Raw genomic sequence first — 20,842 nt, forward strand, 5'->3', positions numbered from 1 at the left:
TCTGTACTTCCAGTGACTCAGCTGTCAGCCACTTAAGACATTAAAGTCTTACAACTTTAAGAGTATGAGGCTTCACAAATACACAGCTTCACATGTGCAGACACTACATGGTCACACATACAGGGCCTGCAGTGCCGGCGGTGATCTGCTTAGTACTATGCTTAGAGAAATTCTTCCTCACTCGGAGAGACAGATAAGATCCCAACACTCCTCCCCGGCAAGAATGACACGGTTTTCCCCTGAAATTTGCGGGGTCACTTCTCAGACTTTGTCCCACATCCACCCCCTTCCGCCTTCCCGGTCAAACGGGCACTCCTCGCAAAGAAGCGCTGCCGGAGCTCATGTCAACTGCAGCGACCGACGGCCTCGGGCGGGGGCGGGGGCGGACGACGCCACACGCACCGGGAAGACTGAGGACCTCATTCGCCGCCCGGCACGTGGCTGGGACGGCGCGATAAGACGGGGCAGGAACCTACACCCGACTCCCGTCGAGCCGAGCCCCGGGAAAGCGGCGGAGCCGGGCCGGGCCCGCGCCCCCGCCCCGGGAAAGCGGCGGAGCCGGGCCGGGCCCGCGCCCCGCCCGCCGCGCGCCCGGCCTGCGGCAGCGCGCCCCGCCCCCGTCGCTAGGGAAGTGAGGTCACGCAGTATGGTGGCTGGGGGCCGGCGGGGCTGAGGCGCCGGTCGTGTCGGGAATCCGTGTCCATCTTGCTCGGGAGCTGCGGCGACGGTCTTGACTGTCTCGCTCCTATCGAGCGGCGAGACCAAAGCCGCGATGGCATCCGAAACCGCAGGACTGTGAGGCATCAGAACGAGAGTCAGCAGGCCGGGCAGAGCAACAGAACCGGGTCGCGGACGAGCCGAGCTGCCGTCATGGAGCTGAGGGTTGGGAACCGGTACCGGTTAGGCCGGAAGATCGGGAGCGGCTCCTTCGGGGATATCTACCTGGGTAAGGAGGATGGCTCGCTGGGGATTTAGGTGGCCGTTTTCTGGCTGTGTGGAGAACATCGAGGGCCTAGCCGGGTCGGGCAAGTTCCTGGGCTAGGGACACAACAGCAGTAATTTAATATTTCGTTGACATCATGCCCTAATTTGGATAGTGCGGAAATCGGGAATTCTGGTTTACTCGGCTGCCTCTTCTCATTGTTTTCTAGTGACCTTGGGCACCGTTCGAGTCTGTAAAATGGGCATAAGGGTAAAAATCGCCTCATCTGAAAACAAAGAAGAAAAAAACCCAAAATCACATAAACCCTAAAAACCCCGCAACCCACAGCATTCAGAAAAACGTTTCGGGAAAGAAACGTGCCAGGGTTGAATGTCGCTGCAGTGGACTAGGAAAAATTGTTGTCAGAAGGATGTTTCTTTCTCCTGTGAGGCCTAAAAAAAAAAATTACACAAATACAAGTGATTAGGTTTATCTTTAAATCCTTCAAACAGCCGTCGTAGTTTGGCTAGTCCTGTTGCTGACCATTGACTAATCGTGATCGCTGTACAATTGTAAAACATACAGAATTGGAATTGTCTTTGCCAGTCCATTATTATATGTAGCTCTCTGAGATAGTCTACTGCTGTTGTTTATGACAAGCACACGTAGTGGGTGCAACAAATTTTGAAAGCAGTTATTTTTAAAATACTCACATATTTGGCAAACTCTCAAGCCACGTGAAGTGGGTTAAAGCCAAAGAAATATGAGCATTATGTCCCGTCCGGTAGACACAAGTACTCTGCTTTTGAAAATTGTGTTAACTAGAAAAGCAAATCAGGGAAGGAGGGGAAGGTGGAACTTGCAGGGTAAAGGTTCATTGACTGCATATTTGCGGAAGACAAAAATAATGTCACTTGCTAGATTGTGTGGTACGTTTACAGTGCATGCAGTATGAGAGGTGAGGGTTGTTTTTCTATACATCTTGCAGTGCACAGCTGGCGTTCCAAAATAATTCGTTACCTAAAGCTGCTTGTTTACAGATAATGAAATACTGTTATCCATAAGACAGATCATATGCCTGATGAAAAAAACACATTTTTAACTGAAGGTATGTGATGGTCTAGAGTCAGAGAATGTGATTCTTCCTTTCTGCAATACATGTATAGAGGATTGGAGATGTGACCATAGAAGATTGTGGTAGAGCCTGTGCAAAAAATCCTAGTTAGCTTCCACTGCAATTTTGGGGAGCAATTAAGACAGCAGTTAGAATGTGAAAAGTCTTAGGTGATTTGAAAAATCTAAACTTGACTACTGCTCAGATAAATCAGATTGTATTACTTTATTAATATCAAGTGCAAGTGAAAGAAACATTTATGTGTCACTTTTATCTCTACGAATGCAGCTTCCAACAGTGAAGTTGTACAGAAAGTAATAGTTCCCTGTATGCTAGTGTATATATTAATGCCGTACTGAATTTTGTGCAATAAATCCTCTGGGTTTTACTTTTTTTTTTTATTTCTAAGGAATTGTCATGGATTTACTCTTGGGGCTTACTGCAAATGTCATTCTGTTTACATGGAGGCATGACTCAGGCATGGAACTAGCATGGAAGTACATGAATGGAAGATCCAGCTGGTGGCATTTGTTTTTCCAGGGGACATTACTGTCTCTGAAGAACTGAAGCCTTTTTTAGAGTCCCATTTGCTTTGCCTGCCATTGTCTGGTAGAACAGATGTTTGAAAACTGTGTTGTGATAACGAAATGTGGTTGGTTTTTTAAAAATTCTGGTTTCTCCTCCATTGTTCAGACTGTACAGTAGACATAAATGTCTTAAAATAATTTTTAAAGTTATTTTGGAAGTCAATATTTATTTTTAAGTAGACGTGCTTTCCAACAGGCCTCAGTGACTTTGTAGATTATTTCAGCGTACATTCCCAGCTCAGTTTTGTGCTTTGAAAATGAAAATTTGACTATTTTTGCCTATTTCCAGTCCCCAGGTTTTGTCTTAAATGCAGCTACAAGGGTGTTGAAGACATGTCAGAGTAGAGGGGAACCTTTAGTTAGGCTTTTGAAAGTGGGGATCGGATTGAACCATAGGTGATGTACTTCACATGATCCTGAACCATGAGGTAAAGCAGAAACGGGCCAAATTCCTAAAGCAGAGAGACTTGGAGATAATGCCTGTGAGGTGTCACACTTTTCCTTTTGCTATTTCCTTTTCTCCTGTAGTTTGTAAGTAGCTTGGCTGTGAGAGTGTGTATTTTCTTGATTGTTTCTATTTAAGAATGTCAGTTTCTCCCTACATACTTTGGAAGTGAACAGGTAAGCGGTTTTTTGATTCTTAAAACAAGAATTTAATGAGATTTAAAGAAAGCTTTTGCAGACTGCACATTCTTTAGTCTACATGATCTGCCTTCCAGCCAAGTAAAATGAGGTGTCACGCTACAGCTGGACTATGTTAAGATCTAGGGAAGTCATAGTCTCTATTTCCAAGACATAAGAGGAGGTGATTTGAATTCTTGGTACTTCTGTTTGCAGGTCTGTTTGCCACATTTGTAAACATTAATTCCAAGCATTTTTACCACAAACTGGAAGTGGAAAGACATCCCCCTTGGTTTAGTTTTGTTGTTTTTCTGGGGTTTTTTGGTTGGTTGGGTTTTTTTATGGGGATAGCAGCAATTTTGGCTTCTTGTTATGCAGTTGTCTCTTGTAATCCTAGTCTGTTGGAGAGTAAAGTTTCAGAAGAATTTTTAGATAATCGTGGCTGAAAGTACTTTATCTCTGGATGTTTGCCATTTGGAAGTAGTTTGTTGATGCTCATTTTTGTTTCGGTCTTGGCAAAGGAAATGCATCTTAAAAATATTTTGACCAGTGTTTTAATTCTTCTGGTTTTAGGAACTGATATTGCTGCTGGAGAAGAGGTTGCAATAAAGTTGGAATGTGTGAAAACCAAACATCCTCAGCTCCACATCGAGAGTAAAATCTACAAAATGATGCAGGGTGGAGGCAAGCAAACTATTTTCCTTCTTCGAAGATTTTAATGCTTTTGCACCTTTGATCTATCTGCCACCTGAAAGTTAATGTTTGGGATCTGTTTTGAGAAGTAAGGAGAAGGTGGGAAAGGTATGAGGGTAGACGAAGAGAAGCATTTCAGTTCAGCAAGGGTTGTAGAGGAGCAGTTCCAAATCCATGGCTATCATGCTTCATGATAACCAGTAAGATTCTCCAAAGTTTCTCATGGTTCCTGAAGTATTAAAATGGAAGGACCTTGTGCAATGTGAAACAAAGCTTGGTCCCAGAACAGTGATTTATTTCTGATTCTCATGGATCACTGAAAGATGGTAACTACTACTTTGGACCATTTAACCTTTGGACCATTTAACCTTGACTTGCTTATTATGGTAGCACAATTCTAAAGTTTTAAACATCAGGTTAATTTTTGTTGTGCATGTTAGTATTCTTTTTTCTGTGTTAAAAATATTTCTTTGCTGGGAGAGTTCAAAGACAAAATGGCATTAGTAGTGGGGAATAGGAATGCAGCAACTTTGTAGCTACTGTGTGTTGCTTTGCTACAGTAACTTATATATTTTGGAATTCCAGAAACCTAACATTCCTGTGCAGTTCTGGGACTTAAACCTGGTGTAGTACAGTTTTGTGGTTGTTTCATAGTCCCTTGAATTCTTCCTAAATGCGGATATGGTTTGCATAAAGAGTGCATTCCATGCTGTATCTCAAGTACGTGCCAAGTAGGGTAATAAGACCTCCAAAAAATTTATAATAATGTGTATTTGCATTTAGTTATTTTTTAATTCCCACCTCATTCAGTTGCCACCTGTGTGTAATTGAAATAGCCTTCATAGAACAACTCATGCTTCCTGTAAATGCAGTGAATTATGGCATTTCACACCAAAATGCATAGAATTAACTCCGAGTAAGGCATTTGAAAATCTGAATAAGGCTATCTACGTGCAGGTTTATTTCAAAATATTTGAGTGTTTCTACATTTTTATATGAAATAAGGTTCCTCCATAAAGGTTCCTGACTTCCTCCATAAATTTGGGCTAATTATCATACTGTAAAACTGAATGAATAATGCATCTCATAAACAATGCTACTTTGGTAGAGATGCACCAAACAGCAAATAACATGGAACTGAAGGAAAGACACGAATATGAAGGAAGGGCAAAAATTCATTGCAAATTTTGATGAAGGAGACAGATATTTCGTGGTGATTTTGTAGGCTTTGAAGCTGAGTTAATTTCTAAGGCCTTCTTCAGTTATAGTATCTAGTGGTTTGTCAGGGTTTTATTTTCAGACGGCTGATTTGTGCCTTGTTGCATCTTGGAGACTACATGAATATTAATATTGGTAAAATGCTTAGGGTTCAAATCCAGCAAAGGTGCTCAATACTTTAAAGTTACAAGATAAGTATGAAGACTAGAAGGTTTCTGGGGAAAAGAAAAAAGGCTATTTTTAGACCTCTGTTGCTATAATTTTGTATTGATTCTGCTGGAAATTATCACACATTTAATTTTGGACTGTCTGAACATAAAACATTACGCTTCAGTGTAAATAGAAACATTCATGGTAAAGACACTCAGAAATAATTTTAAGAGCATTGAAGATTTGTGTGCATGAATTATATAAATCAAATTGTTATACAGAATAAATGATTTATTTTTTCCTAGTGGGTATTCCCACAATTAAGTGGTGTGGAGCTGAAGGGGACTACAACGTTATGGTGATGGAGTTGTTGGGACCGAGTCTTGAAGATCTCTTCAATTTTTGTTCAAGGAAATTTAGTCTCAAGACAGTCCTATTACTTGCTGACCAAATGGTAGGAAATGGCTTTGTTATCTTGATAGTGAAATATGTTGGGATACTGAATTTTTTTGATCATACACGTTTTATTTCTAAAATTTAGAGCTGAATAGGCTGTTTTAATAGAGAAAAAATTCAAAAGTAGCTCTGTTTTTGTAAATCCAAACTATCCCATCAAAAGTGATTGCCAATTCTTTAAAAACTGGATCTGCACTGTTTGCAGACTAGGTGTTGCACTGCTCAAAGACTTAAGAAATTTCCCCAAGAAAGTTTTTGGAATCAGATTGTCCTGATTTTGTGAAACAGACACAGGCAAAGAGCTGGAAAGAAGGTTTTTCTGTTGTCTTCTAAATTATGTTCTCTTTAATGCCCTTATATTTTACAATAAAAAGGGGGATTGCATCTTTCATTATTTAGACACAATTGCTAGTGGTTTTGTCAGAAAAAGATGTGTGCTTAGTCTCTCTACAATGATTTTTTTTTGTGGTTCTGTATTTAGATTAGTCGAATTGAATATATTCACTCTAAGAACTTCATCCACCGAGATGTGAAGCCAGATAACTTCTTAATGGGCCTGGGGAAGAAAGGCAATCTTGTCTACATAATAGACTTTGGACTAGCAAAGAAGTATCGAGATGCTCGAACTCACCAACATATTCCATATCGTGAAAATAAAAACTTAACGGGAACTGCCCGTTACGCATCCATCAACACTCATCTTGGAATTGGTGAGCTGGGGAAAGCAATAAATACAAACTTCAAGAGTGTCGATGCATGTAATTTTAGTGCAAGTGGATGTTGCTTTGTGGAGGCATAGGAGACAGTCCCTGTTTTTGACACTAAGAGTACAGCATGCGTGGCCTTGCATATCGTGATTAGGTGGGATTCAGTCTGTATTAGGTATCTGTTCATTCTGAGTTTGTAATGCTCAGGAATTAGCACATTTTAAATAACTGCAAGGATAATAGGCTTTTCTTTTATTGAATGAGTTTATCATGGGCATAGTAGCTCTCAGGTGTCTCTGGTTTTTGTAAGGGTTTTTATAACAGTCTTGTTACACAGACTTTTGTTTTGCCAGTAGAAAATGAAACCTAATGAGTTCACTTTTTTATGCTGTTGTAGAGCAATCTCGCAGAGATGACTTGGAGTCCTTGGGCTATGTACTGATGTATTTTAACCTGGGCTCCCTCCCCTGGCAGGGACTGAAAGCAGCAACAAAGAGGCAGAAATACGAACGTATCAGTGAAAAGAAAATGTCTACACCCATTGAGGTTTTGTGTAAAGGATATCCTTGTAAGTTACTCTTCTGGGACACTAGGCCTGTGTGTTCATGTATTCATGTTTTAGTGGTACATCTCCTTTCCTTATGTTAAATTCTACTACTCTTTTTCATCATCTGTCTCTCTCCTTTTCCTCTTCCCCTTCCTTACCCCGCCATAATTTTACCACATGTGTGGTAAAAATACTGTGCTGAAGACAGATCTTTTGTGTTCACAGAGCATTTCTAGGGATCCTTTGTCTCAACTGTTGAAGTGCCCTCAAGAGAAAGGGTAGCATGGTACCCTGATTTTCGCTGTATTTTTTGTGCACCTGTTGGCTGGATAATTACAACAGACAAATAGCATTTTAACAAATTCCCTCTTTATCTGTGTGGGTCCTGTTTCTTGGATGAATTAGATTGTGTAGTCTGACGCACCTCTTATCTACTGCAGTTGTTTCGCTTGGGAATTATCATCCCAGGTTCATCTGGTTTCACTTGCTGATGGATTAGAATTTGTGAGAGGCATAATAAACTCTTCTGTATCCTAGCATCATGCCTCAGAGCAGTTGTGTTTCTCAGTTTGTTATTTACACCAAAACAATAATAAGCCATTTTTGAGTATTGTAAAATGATACTTAAATTAGTTTTAAAACATAGTAACACTAGCTATCATTAGAGACTGTTTTCATTTCACAGAGAGTTCTGTCTCTTCACCCTCTTGGCTTTGTCAACTAGTTACAATGACAAGAACTATAGTTTTTGTTTGGGTTGTATGAAAATTCATAATTTTTATGTGTTTCAAATGTTGCTCCATACATGTTCATTTTTATTCATGAATTACATGTTTTCTCTGGGGTTTACAGGCAGGGAAGACTAATCAGCTTCTCTTGTGCCATTTGTTAGAATTTCTTTCTTAATATAATTTATTATCGTGTTTCATTTGGGAAGATCTAAAGTCAAAAGCAAGTATTTTGATACTGCTGATTTTCTCTGGTGCACTGAATTCACTACAGTATTAATTTTTTTTTTGCTTTGTAATATTTTGCTTGCCATTTAAAAACAAGTTTCAGACTATTGCATATTAAAAATGTTGCGTGACTTACCTGGGAGATAAAGTTTTTGTGTGTTTCGTGACACAGCAGACATTAATCTCTATGTGCCTTAGCAAAGAAATGCTGTTCCATGTCCCACAATAAATTGCGTTCAGTATATTCCAAGCAAAGTGTTAAACCTTTTCTCCCCCACCAGCTGTTGGTTAAAGAACTGTGCTATTGGGTCCTCTGTGCTATTGACAAATGAGATCTTTGCCTTCTCTGTGATAGAAAAAAATAATTTATTTTTCAGGGTTGACATGATAGTGTTTCCTTTAGTGGATTTTTAGTATTAGATCACTATTCTTTTTCTTATGTTAAGAAGATTTCCTGCTTTTCAGGTTCGGGGTGGTTTGGGTATTTTTGACTCAGAATTACAAAAAGCCAATGTGAAGCTGAAGATAAAAAACAGGCTTCCTTTAATTACAGCTGAATTTGCCACATACTTGAATTTCTGCCGTTCTTTGCGTTTTGATGACAAGCCGGACTATTCCTATCTAAGGCAATTATTCAGAAACCTTTTTCATCGGCAAGGATTCTCCTATGACTATGTATTTGACTGGAACATGCTGAAATTTGTGAGTAGCTCACACAGCTTTCTAAAACTTTAAATTTTTAACGGTTTTGGTTGGGTTTTGTTACTGCATTGTCAGTTTTGAGTATCTTAACTGATACTGTAAAATTGTCTTCCATATTTCCTCTTAGCAACTCTACTGTGTAGTCAGAAAGATCAGGAAATGAGGAGAAAGGCAGGACATATGGGCTCCATGCTATAAGGCTTGGATGACAACTAAATTAGTTACAAGGCTTTTAATGTGGAAGGCTTCTTAGATCCTTTAGGGCAGTCACCAGGCTAGGTTGTGAAATTATTACTTTCTCCCACTTTGATCTTTAACATGGGTCATTTGCAACATTTGAGGAGGTGTCCAGCTGCCATAGCAGTACATGTGTGCATTAACATTTTGAAGACTATCCAAGCAGCTGTATGAACGAAAGTTATGGCAATTCTCAAGAAATTTTACCAAAGCAGTTGGTGCCTTCTCAAACTTCGGTTCACACATTGTTCAGTTCTTCCTTTTCAATACTTTTATCCAAACATGTAGTTGTAAGCTCAATAATCCGTGAAGTTGTTCACAAGTCTTGACCCATAGGGTGCAAGCAGAGCAGCTGAAGATGCTGAACGTGAAAGGCGGGAACGAGAGGAAAGATTAAGACACACACGAAATCCAGCTGTACGTGGATTACCCTCCACTGCTTCTGGCAGGCTAAGAGGAACACAAGATGTAGCTCCTCCTACTCCCCTTACCCCAACTTCACATGCTGGTAAGTAAGCAAGTACCTGGGTAAGTGCTTCTTGTAGACTATTCTAATTGGCAGTTTATCTCTGGGCAGAGTTTGGCCTTTTGGTTTGATTTTTTTCTCCCTTGCTTTTTAGTAGATTGAAGGTATTTGCATACGCTCATTGCCTGGCAATTGATACTTGTATTTCTATGAAATGTCAAACAACGGCCTTGATTTCTTGTTTGGTTATGTGGAATTTTTATGTGCACACAGCAAGAGTATAATTTTTCCAGTGACCATGCTAACATGGCATTTCTCGTTATGAGAATCTAATGCTGTTTTTCTCACAGCCAACACCTCTCCTCGGCCAGTATCCGGTATGGAAAGAGAAAGGAAAGTGAGTATGAGATTGCATCGTGGTGCCCCAGTCAATATCTCCTCATCTGATTTAACAGGCCGACAAGATACCTCTCGCATGTCAACTTCGCAGGTAAAAAAAAAATAAATCTGTGTATTGGAAAAAATGAGGGCGATTTGATAAAGTTAATTTGCCAAAAGAACTTACCAGGTAATTGATGTGATTTCATACTGTTTTTGCAGGTGATGTTCATTCATGGAAATGCTTGACATTAAGCCTGAATGATACAGGTGTAAAGAAATTTTTATTATTACCTTGACAGCAATGAGAGGATACAAAATTCTAGAGGTGCAGCATTTTAACCTACTATTAGGGGATTTAGCTCCTTGACTCATTGAGTTTCTTATATCTGTTATCAGTGAAGAAGCAGTGTAAGAGTCAGTAGTGAATCTTGTTTCCAAATCAACAGAGCAGACAATACAGAAAAGGCAAGAAGCATTTGGTGAAGGTGCAATAGTGAAGAAAGTTGTAGTGCAGTGTTCTTAATTCAGAGCCCATAAGAGGCCACATGCATGGATGATGGATATGTTGCAGAAGGCTCATTTCAAGAGAGTGGCAGGAGGATAAATGATAATTATTCATAGTCAGCACTGAAATCATCCTTGCTGCTCACAGTGACTTTGCAAAGAAATTTTAGGAGTCTTTCTTTTTAGGGCTAACAGTGTTAAATGTATTTCTAGCTCTGTGCTGTAGCTAAAACATTCCTTCCTCAACATATTGACAGTCTTGTCCCAAACAGTGTGTGGCTTGGCTTTGTACAATTTACTTTCAGTCTTACTTACGAAATGGAAATCAGCCAATCTATAGACATTCTGCAATATTTCTTGGAAAGCAGTATATTAGGGGGACTATTGCAGTGACCTAGGGGTTTTTCCATCATGCCTCACTACTGTGCAGGACCTCTAACTGCATAATTTTTGCCAGGGACTTGTTCCTTGTTGTCCGAACACATTGACAAAAAATTAACTTGGTTCCTTTTAGCTTCATCTTTTAATTGGCAGCGTTAATTACTTTTGGATAGTACATGTTCTTATGTATGAAATCTTTCTGCTTGAAAGAACAGTTTTTTAGATGGGGGCCAAGTGGATATGTATAATGAAGACTGAGAGTGAAATGGGTTGCAGAAACAATTCCATTGTGATAAAAGCAAAGTGGGGTTTGGGGCAGAGGGGGGTTTGAGCTGAATGAGTTGTTTCACCATGTAGCTGCACAGATACTTGTGCTTGCACAAGGGATGAACAGTTCAGGAGCAGAAATGACTGGGCAAGAATAGGGTATAGGTGAGGTTTTCTGTACTGGCTTTGGTACAAGTTTCACCATCTTATATTGTTCACTGAACTGCTGTTCTTGCCACCAGAAATTCTCACGTTGAAGTATTGTAAAATAGTTTAAAAACAAAGAGGGGACAATTGTGCATAGTTACGGATCTTGTAAATTTGCAGAAATACCTATTAGAAGAATGTAAGGTGCAGCGAGAGTGTTTGCAGCAATATCCAGTGAATGGACGGTGAAGAGTGGGCACAAATTGAAATACAGGAAATTCCATTTAGACATACAGAGAAACTTTTTTACTATGAAGGTGGGCAGGGACTAACAGATTGCCAGTTGTGGAGTCTCCATTTTCCAAATTACTTGGAGCCCAACTGGACATTGTCCTGAGTGGCCTGCTCTAGTTGACTGTGCTTTGGGCAGTGGGATTTGGCTACATGATTTCCAGGGGTCCTTTTTGACCTTGGATATTCTGTGAGGCTGTGATGCAGACTTCTCCCTGAACATTTACTTTAATATCAAGATGGTTTCTTGGCAAAGTGTGTATGCCAGGTCTTTGGCATTCTGAGCAAATCTCAGATGCTTTGTCTCTGTTAAGAGTCAGATAAATGAGTTACAGTAGTAACAGACAGAAATGCAGCAATGCCACTTGATTGTTTTAGGTGCAAGTACATCTTTAATGTATTTGCTATGTTCGTGACGTGTCACTTGTTGTGCAGGTGACACTATTGTAAACATTTCAAGATACAAGTAATAAAATTGGGCTTGTGGATCCATTTTGGTTCTGCCTGGCCTGTAGAATGTAAATACTGTGAGGGCAGTTTTCTGAGTGGTCTTCAAACATCCAGATGTGTAATTTGTGATATGGACCAACAGTTCCATCTGGCTTAATGGCACGTTCCATACCTGCTGTTTTTAACACTCTGCTCCAAGTATAGGATCGCTTGGTTGACTTCTTTACAGTCTCAAAAGTGGCCTAGTCAGGATCTTCTCTTAAGTTTGTTAGAACTAATAATTCATTGACTGCTGTATTCATTTAGTTCTTAAGAAAGTGAACCAGTGCTGTTATCTACTCATGGTGACCAAATAAGTGTGTAACTGTAGTGTAATTTGAACAGATTCCCGTGGGCCTGTTGCAGTTGGAGGGAAAGAGAGATTTGCTGGGGGAATGAGTTGGATTGGAAGGGGTCTTAAAGATCACCTCATTCCGACTTCCCTGCCATGGGCAAAGAACCTTCCAGTAGGCCAGGTTACTCAGAACCTCATTCAGCCTGGCCTTGAACATCTCCTAAGATGGGGAGTCCACGACCTCTGTAGGCAACCTGTTCTAATGCCTCACTGCCCTTATAGTAAAGAATTTCTTCCTAATGAATGAATCTACCATCCTTCAAGTTAAGGCCATTCACCCTTGTCCTGTCACTACGTGCACTTTTTACATGCCATGTGAACAGCCCCTCTTCAGCCTTCTTATAAGCTTTGGGTACTGCAGGGCTACTCTTAGTTCTCCCCAAAGTCTTCTCTTCTTCAGGCTGAACAGCCCCAACTCTCTCAGCCTGTTTTCATAGGAGAGGTGCTCCGGCCCTCTTGTCAACTTAGTGGTTCTCCTCTGGACTCATTCTAGCATTGTCAGTATTGTTCTTGTGTTGGGGGCCCCAGACCTGGACACAGTACTCCAGCTGGGGTCTCACAAGAGCAGAATAGAGGGCAAGAATCCCCTCTCTCGAGTTGCTGGTCACTTTTCTTTTGATGCAGCCCAGGACGCGATTGGCTTTCTGGGCTGCAGGTACACATTGGCTGAGTCATGTTGAGCTTCTAATCCATGAACACACCCAGGTCTTTCTCCCCACAGCTAATTTTGATCCATTCTTCACCCAGCCTGTACGTATGCTTGCGGCTGACCTGACCCACATGCTGGACTTCGCGCTTGACCTTGTTGAGCTATGTGCAGCTCCCAGAGACCCACTTATCAAGTTTGTTAAGGTCTCATTGGATGGCATCCCTTTCCTTACAGCAAACTGACTGCACCACACAGCTTGTTGTTGTCAGCAAATTTGCTGAGGTACACTTCTTTCCACTGTCCATGTTGCTGACAAAGATTTTGAACAGCATCGGTCCCAATACTGAGGAACAAACGCCACTCTTCACTGTTTTCCACTTGGACATCGACTCACTGACCACAGTTCTTTGAGTGCAACCATCCGGCCAGTTCCTTATCCACCAAGTGGTCCATGTGTCAAATCTGTGTCTTTCCAATTTAGAGACAGGGATATCATGCAACACAGCATCCAGTGCTTTGCACAAGTCCGGGTGGATGACATGTGGCTCTTCCCTCGTCCGCCGCTGCTTAGACGAACCATAGAAGGTTGCTGAATTTGTTTGGCACAATTTACATTTAGTGAAGCTATGTTGTCTAAGACAAAATCACCTCCTTGTTCTCCACGTGCTTTAGCATAGTTTCCAAGAGGATCTGTTACATGACTTTGCCAGGCACTGAGGTGAGACTGGCCTGTAGTTCCCTGTGTCATATTTCCCTTTATAAAACTGGGGGTTTTGGTTTCCCGTTTCCAGTCAGAGGGATCTACACTGGACTGCCATGACATCTCAAATATGATGGATAGTGGTGTAGCCATTTACTCAGCCCGATTTCTCAGAACCCATGGATGGATGGATGTCATCAGGTCCCACAGACTCGTGCACTTTCAGGTTCCTTAAAGAGTCCCAAACCTGGTCATCTTCCACAGTGGATGGTTCTTCATTTTCCCAATCCCTGCCTTCACCTCTGCAATTTGGGTGATGTGGCTGAAACACTTTATTCAGACTATAGCTTGTAACACTGCAACTTGAGCTTGCTAGAGAAAATTCTCTTTTCATTTTCCCAGTTGTCACTCTCATCCAGCAGGCAGGATGATGCAAGTTGCAGGTGTTGATAGATTATGCTCTTTACAGTTTTCATAATACTAAAGTAGCTCTTCTGTAATCAAAGTTTATCCTTAGATGTTAGCCAGGTCAACAGTTAGAGCCATGAGTTTCCCATTATCTTTATACCTTGTTCTTAGGAAAACCTAAAGTATCCGAGTTACATGGTAAAGTCATTAAAGCAAATTTTGATTGGAGAGATGTAAGAATATAGAGTCATCTGTATCTCTTCTTATCAAGAGAATCATAAAGAATAACAATTGCTTGTCCATGTCCATTCCAAGTGTGCCAGTTTCCTTAGTAAGTCTTAAGTAAATATACTACCACAGGTCCTTTTTCAGGGAGTGCTTAAGCCATACTCCTGGTAGAAAGCAACATTTAGCATTTACCATGTATATCTACAGACTTGTTAGAGTTCTTATTTATAACTTGATACGTTAGTTTTGTTACTTCATTTACTTTATGCTTTGGTTTGGTAAGGCAGCGATGCATCTGTAATCTCCACCTCTATTCATCTAGAGGAAATGCTGCTGCTTGTTAAATTCCAGACAATTAAATGGACAGAGGTTACACAGACAAGGAAAGCTACTTGCCTCTAAGTAGAGTTCTTAAAGATGACTACTCCATGTGTTTATCTTTCTTTTTTCCAAACTGAATTCTGATCAAATCAGACTGAAACTGAAAAACCAAGGCTGTGAATGCAAATTGTAGGAACTGGAGTTCTCTTGTGAAAACTAGGCATTCTCAGAGAAATTTAATGCTCGTGGAAAAATGGTAATTGGTAAGCATAGCAAAATAGGTGTGTCATTCCTGGCATCCAAGACGGTGTCCGCATAGCACCTAAGTCATTCTCCTTATAAAAGACATGCAGTTTCTAACACTAAGTAATGAGCATTTATTGGAGTAACAACTACTCCAAAGTTATTGGAGTAACTGTGTTAAGAAATGGCTCATGAAACTTAAGTGTTTCTAATGAAATTATGTAAATTCTATGGCATATGTTATTCAGTACTTTTCTGGATTATATGAAGTGAATGCAACAGCAAAAAACCTGCATATTGTGAGTTCACAGTGATAAACATCAGTGGGAACTGATGTGTATACCTGCAGTACTCCGAATTCTGTCTAGGATGAAGAAGTAGAGGCTGTTTTCCTGAATGGGGGAACTGTATCTGTGGTAATTAATGACTGAGGAGGCAGATCTAATGTTGGAGAGGTTAGTGTGGTTTCCGTAATGAAAAGGCACAATTTCCTCCTTGAATCTATGTATGATGCAGTAATGAACAGACGTGGAGATGTTGTTTTGTGTTATTAGTAAGATGGATTGGGAGAACAGATTGTACAGTGTAAGAGTTTCAAATCTACTTCCTTCAGTTTGTACAAAAAGCTAAGAAAATGTTTTGAGTGAGTTGGTGTAGTGTTGGACACAATGATTTTAAGAGGAATTAATGTTTAAGGAGAAAACATGTGAAGAACCTATTGCATAAAATTAAAACTACTCACAAGTAAAGAAAGGCAAAATAGAGGTCTAAGTGAAAGTAGTTACCTACTGAAACAACTTCTAAAATAAGTAGGTCATCATCTCTCCTCGCTGCCTTTGCATTGATACTGGATTCATTTCTAAGTGGTGTGTTCAAGTTTAAAGCAAGCCTAAATTACAGCTCTATGTGGAAAGTGTTAGACAGAAAATCATACCAGATGTTAAAAGATCCTTCTGCTCTTAAACTCTCTAAGTGAATTGTTCCCTAAGTCTCCTTTACACAAAGTTTCTAAACATTAAGAGGTGTAGTAAATGAGGTAATGAGTATTCTAGTAAAAACTACTTTGAATCAGTTCTGCTGGTCCACATGCACAGACTGCATCCTGAAAGCAGTGATCATCTCAAGATCTAGTTATGGGTGAGTAGTCTTCATTTCCTTCAACAAAAGGTTCAGTCTGACTGCTCGTGGTTACGCAGTAAGTTGTTTAATTTTTTTTTTCTTGAATGTAGAATGTTCAGCACCCAACAGTCAAAGCTGTGGCAAATTCCCATAGATAATAGAGGTATTCTCTGTAGTTTGAAGGAAGGATTGAAATGCTGCACAAAGTAATATTTGATTAAGTCTCTTTGATGGAAGAAGTTTTTAGAAGACTATAGCCAACAGTGGCATTGAATAACTTAAGTGTTGTGCCATACTTCCAGTGCTTCTTCATTTTCCATTTCTGCATCCACAAATCTTTCTCCACGTATCCATCTTAATAGGCATCATACTCTGCATTGTTCTTCTGACTCTGTCAGCTTCCTTTGAGGATTAATGATTTGTTTCTTTTACGTGCCTCTTAATATGATAGAAATGTCTTACAGAAATCTGAAATCAGAGCTTCTCAAAAGATAGAGTTGCTACAGCAAGTTCAGGTTGGATTTTTGTTAAGACATCTTTATATATTGGGGCAGTGGAACTGTTAAAAATTGCTGTCTTTTCCCCTACCTCAGAATAGCATTCCTTTCGAACACCATGGCAAGTAGCTGCTCGTCTCCTTTCGTTGGAAGGCAGCACTGGGTGAGTGCTTCTCATTAGACACCAAAACTTTGTATGGGGTGGGGAAAAAACTCTTTGGAAACATCCGACTTTGCTTCTTCTACTCGTGTGATCTCATAGTTGTATCTGTGCCTTCTGGTCAGATGCTTGGTGAAGCATTGATTTTTTTTCTACCTTAAAAGTAAATGTCTTTCCAAAAGCTGAGTTATTGCTGCTGTTCCACTTGGACTCTTAAGCCGAATTGACAATAATAGTGATTTAAAAGGTCCCTAAAATTTTTCAAGTATCAACAATAAAGTGAAATAACCAAGTTGAAATTTTAGCTGTATGAGAATTACGTCTCTCCAAGGATATTGATGCAGCAGTATGTCATCCATTAAAAACCAGATCTGCTTCAGAATTATAAAAGCAAAGTACCTGTATGAAGACTCAATTGACAGTATTGCTCAAATGAGGCTCTGTCTTGTCTTTTCGTGAATGGAATGTTCTAATACAGTCATGTCCATTTTTCACTGTTTTATATTCTTATCCATGCCTTATGAGCTCTCATTTTAAAAATACTCAGATCTGTTCAGATCTGTATTTAAAAAAAAAGTCCACATACCAACAGGAATAGCTGACCACGAGCATCTCAGAGGTAGACAGACTTGAATTTAGGTATTACAAAGTCCTTTCCACTGTTCAGTCCAGTAGAAGTTTCTGCCTTTCTGTGTGCAGCTTTTGGCTTTTTAGTCTGTTCTGCTTTTGGCAATAACAGGTTTCATATGAGAAATAACAGCTTCCAGTTGGAATCTGAACCTTAGTGGCTGAGGGATGCTTTATCTTGAGTACTTCAAGAGCTTCTTTGATTTGCTACTTATTAAAAAAAAAAGCTGTGAGATTTTTCTGTTCCTTAATAAATTCTGTTGTATAACTCTTGTCTGCTGTCTCACTTTCTCTATAAAGCCTAAGCTTGCATTAATCCTGTATCTCTAGCTGGTGAAGAATCCTGCTATTTCTCTTCTGTTTTCTCCTTCTGCTTTGTGTGCTTGGCTGACTCTGCACAACCTGCTTCGTGAACAGTTATAGCATTAAAAAGATCCAACTATAAATGACAGCTTAACACTTTAAAGACCAGTTATCAGATCTTAGTAAAAAATAAAAAAAAATAAAAAAAGCAAACCTAAAGCTTTGCATTGAAAAGCCTGTATGCAAGAGACATGCGCGTTCTGGTCTGGACTGTGCCTGCCTTGGTTGGCCTATACTGTATGCCTTAGTATTTGTAGCTGTTCACAACTGAAACAAATACTGAATACTGATCCAGCTACTTAGATGTTTCTCGCTTCTTCAGTTGCAGAGATATATGGTTGTTTTTCACTTTCATGGTGAAGGTGGTAAGAAATAATGCTACACTTACTTCAGTAGGTCAAACTATGGTAATACAAGAAGTATCTTTTAACAGAGTGTCCCATGGAAAGAGAAAAGCTATTGAAAATAATGAATTTCTTTTTACCTTCGTAATTTTTTTAAAATTAATTATCCATTGAGTCTATTACTGTGCATTCTCAGTGTTTTCATCTGGTTGGTTCTTTATTCTGTACATGTTTATGCTCTGTCTAATTTTCTTCAAAATATCCGTTCTGGCTGGAGAGGTGAATTTTTTATGTTAACTTCTAATAAAAGAGGAAAAGTATAGGGAACTTTGTGTAGCTACAGGTGGGTTTGAAACATTGTATTGCTCATTGGATTTTAAATTCACGCACTTAAATTTTGGCAATTAATAGTTTAGAAGTACATTGCAAGACACTTGTATGTTAACTGGAAGGATATGTGCTGATATTGTCTTGTTTTTTGGCTTTGGTAGATTCCTGCTCGGGTTACTACCAGTGTTCTCCAGTCTGCTGTGCACCGATGAAAATTATTTTGCCATGGAGGGCAGATAATGCATGGCTGATCTCCCATGTTACCAATGGCTTTACTAGCAAATATACCCTAAACTAGAGCGGAAATTTGAGTTCTCCATGTGACCTAAAAGGCTCTTGGAGGAACATGCAGAGACTCCAGCAGCTGCCATTACAGGACGCTTTTGCCAGAAACCCAATGACCTTAAGAGAACCCTGTGGTAACAGGGCTGGAAAAGAAAGATGGTTTACAGAGTTCACCGCCTGTTACTGGATGGCCATTTCAGTTTTCCCTCCACAGGCGGCAGACTTTACTCCCTTTTTATTATTCTACTGTAACTATAAATCTTTTACTTGGTTTAAGAAAGGTTTTGTATCATTTTGCTAAAATTATTGGCTTACTTCTCTGTAAAGAACTCTTGCTTTTGTCTGATTTAAAAATGTAGAGTATAAACAAACCTGAACTAAAAATAATTACTTGAAATTTCTTGTTTAAAAGATTAGTCTGCCAGGGAACATGTAAATGAATCAAAACCATCTGCTGTTATTTAAATTGTTTACTTTCATGTATTGTCCCATTCTGAATCGGTTTTCTCATGAAAATTTTAAAACTGTTAGAAGTTTATTTTACTGTTTGCTGTCTTCATTCACACTGGACATTTAACTTTCTGTGTAGCACAAATGAATTTTTTACTACTCATTGTGTTTCATAGAAGAGGGTAACTAAATACCTTGCAGGAGAGTCTTAAGTATAGTAGAGATTGTAATGATTAATTTCTTTTTTGTAAAGAACATTAAGAACAAAGTGAAAGACTGACATTTGAGGGATTTAGAATTAGAAAGCTTGTTCTGTCTCTCTGCTTAGTTTGGGTGAATGGATACTTTCAGACATTATTTTTACTCAGAAAATTTTGTTTCCTCTTTGCTGAGACTGGTTAGCTTGGAGACTATTACAAGTGCAAAATAGACGTTGCTGCTGAATCTTCATTGAATTTACATGTTTCATTCAGTATCCACATGTTTATAAATAACTACATTGATTTAGGCCTTCTGTTACATGCCAAGACTCAAAAAAGGAATTCTTACACAAAAAAATCCTAAACAACATCCCCACAAACATAGTAACCTATTCTTGCCATAAAATCCTGAGAATTTTTACAATTCAGATGCGTATCGTATTTAATTCTTAAATATATTTAACCTGAGAATGCCCAGAGTCATTATCTAGGCATGAATGACTCAACATGCTCAGGTTGTTGCAGGTGTTGTTGGCTCCTGTTGGTTGTGAAATATGGGAAATTCTTCATAGTGTCTGTTACTGTAAATGGTCTCATAAAAGTACGTGTCCTGTCCTTATGGTACTTTGAACAGTGCCAGAACTCTTGTGACTGAAATTATGGGAGGTTCTGTGCTGGAAAGTATGTACAAAGATTTTGTTTGAGCAGTTCGGTATTTTGAGAAATTGAGACAATTTTTAAAGGTGTATTGGTCTTCAGATTTTTATGGAGAGTAGGTTGTTTTTTGTTTTTTTGAGGGGTGTTTACAAATTCTTTTTTGCCAAGTATTATCATTCTTCTTTGGATGCTTTCATAACATAGCTATTTGCTTGTGTGTACTCTGGGTCAGACTGGGGAGATGTGTGTTTGGGGAGAGTATAGTGGAAAAGCTTGAGAATTTGATTGATTGGTAAGTTTGCATAAGATAATTATTTCCTCAGTTACTATAAACTTTGGTATTTTAGGCATGTGCAGTACTATTTGAGCGGTTTTACACTTCACTGTGCTTTCCTTGTAAATATCTGTGGTTAATAGTGTCATGTTTGAGGGACTTAAAAAAGCAGCCTTTTTATTTCCTATGTATCTGGACCATTAGATTGCTGTACTATACTTAAAAGTTGACTGCAGACTTCTAGAATTGTACTCACTTGTGGGCAGTTTTTGTCCTCATAATAGTTAAATTCCATCATGCACAAAATAGACTGTCTTTAAAAACCTGTGTATAAACCAGTATCTCAAAGCACTTCATTTGTACTGCCACTGTATTTGTGTACTTTAACAGTTGTGTAAATACATTCATAATAACTTCTGTTCTTCTTGGTGTAACTTACTGACCTGCAATGAATCCTTACCATTTACCTGATGCAACTCTTTTTTCTTCTTTTTTTTCCTTCTATTTTCTTTTTTGGTTTTTTTTTCAAGGGATTTCTGTACCCACAAAGAATATTGTCAGTTGCAAAAAGTTGAAGATACTGTCTTGGTAGCAAAACTTTCAGTGAAAGAGTTTGGTAGTTATGATCCTGGGGTATACAGGAAGAAAGAGAAAGCACTAATTGTTTTGCTCACAGAAATCATGCCTTTTTGCCAGTTTAAAGGTAAATGTTTTTGTTTGGATATTTCTTTTTTTTCCCAGAAATTTTTCATTGTGTACAAATGATTTGCTTATCAAGTAATGCATGGTATTGATG

The 20,842-nt window shown here is 39.3% G+C and overlaps 1 protein-coding gene across 4 annotated transcripts; it reads left to right on the forward strand.

Moving 5' to 3' along the window:
* The first annotated feature begins 624 nt into the window (after window positions 1–624).
* CSNK1D (casein kinase 1 delta) lies at window positions 625–20,463 on the forward strand. Of its 4 annotated transcripts, none has more exons than XM_064395407.1 (10): window positions 625–946; window positions 3,818–3,928; window positions 5,611–5,759; window positions 6,243–6,471; window positions 6,866–7,036; window positions 8,525–8,673; window positions 9,247–9,418; window positions 9,727–9,866; window positions 9,977–16,519; window positions 18,342–20,463. In XM_064395407.1, the coding sequence occupies exons 1-9, from the start codon at window positions 871–873 to the stop codon at window positions 10,001–10,003; spliced, it is 1,224 nt and encodes a 407-aa protein (XP_064251477.1). In that variant the 5' UTR covers window positions 625–870; the 3' UTR covers window positions 10,004–16,519; window positions 18,342–20,463. The 4 variants fall into 4 exon arrangements, with proteins under 4 accessions (XP_064251477.1, XP_064251476.1, XP_064251475.1 ...); XM_064395406.1 differs by having other exon boundaries at window positions 626–946; window positions 16,453–16,519; XM_064395405.1 differs by lacking the exon at window positions 9,977–16,519 and having other exon boundaries at window positions 626–946.
* Window positions 20,464–20,842: the final 379 nt, after the last annotated feature.

This window comes from Passer domesticus, chromosome 20 (assembly GCF_036417665.1).
Source record: "Passer domesticus isolate bPasDom1 chromosome 20, bPasDom1.hap1, whole genome shotgun sequence".
In the NCBI taxonomy this organism is placed as follows: domain Eukaryota; kingdom Metazoa; phylum Chordata; class Aves; order Passeriformes; family Passeridae; genus Passer; species Passer domesticus.

Excerpts from the sequence above, each read along its gene's own strand:
- CSNK1D (XM_064395405.1), top strand. The coding sequence starts at position 871 with ATGGAGCTGAGGGTTGGGAACCGGTACCGGTTAGGCCGGAAGATCGGG. Across the intron at positions 947-3,817 it reads CTTCGGGGATATCTACCTGG|GAACTGATATTGCTGCTGGA; the intron begins GTAAGGAGGATG and ends TTCTGGTTTTAG. Across the intron at positions 9,867-18,341 it reads CTCGCATGTCAACTTCGCAG|ATTCCTGCTCGGGTTACTAC; the intron begins GTAAAAAAAAAA and ends TGGCTTTGGTAG.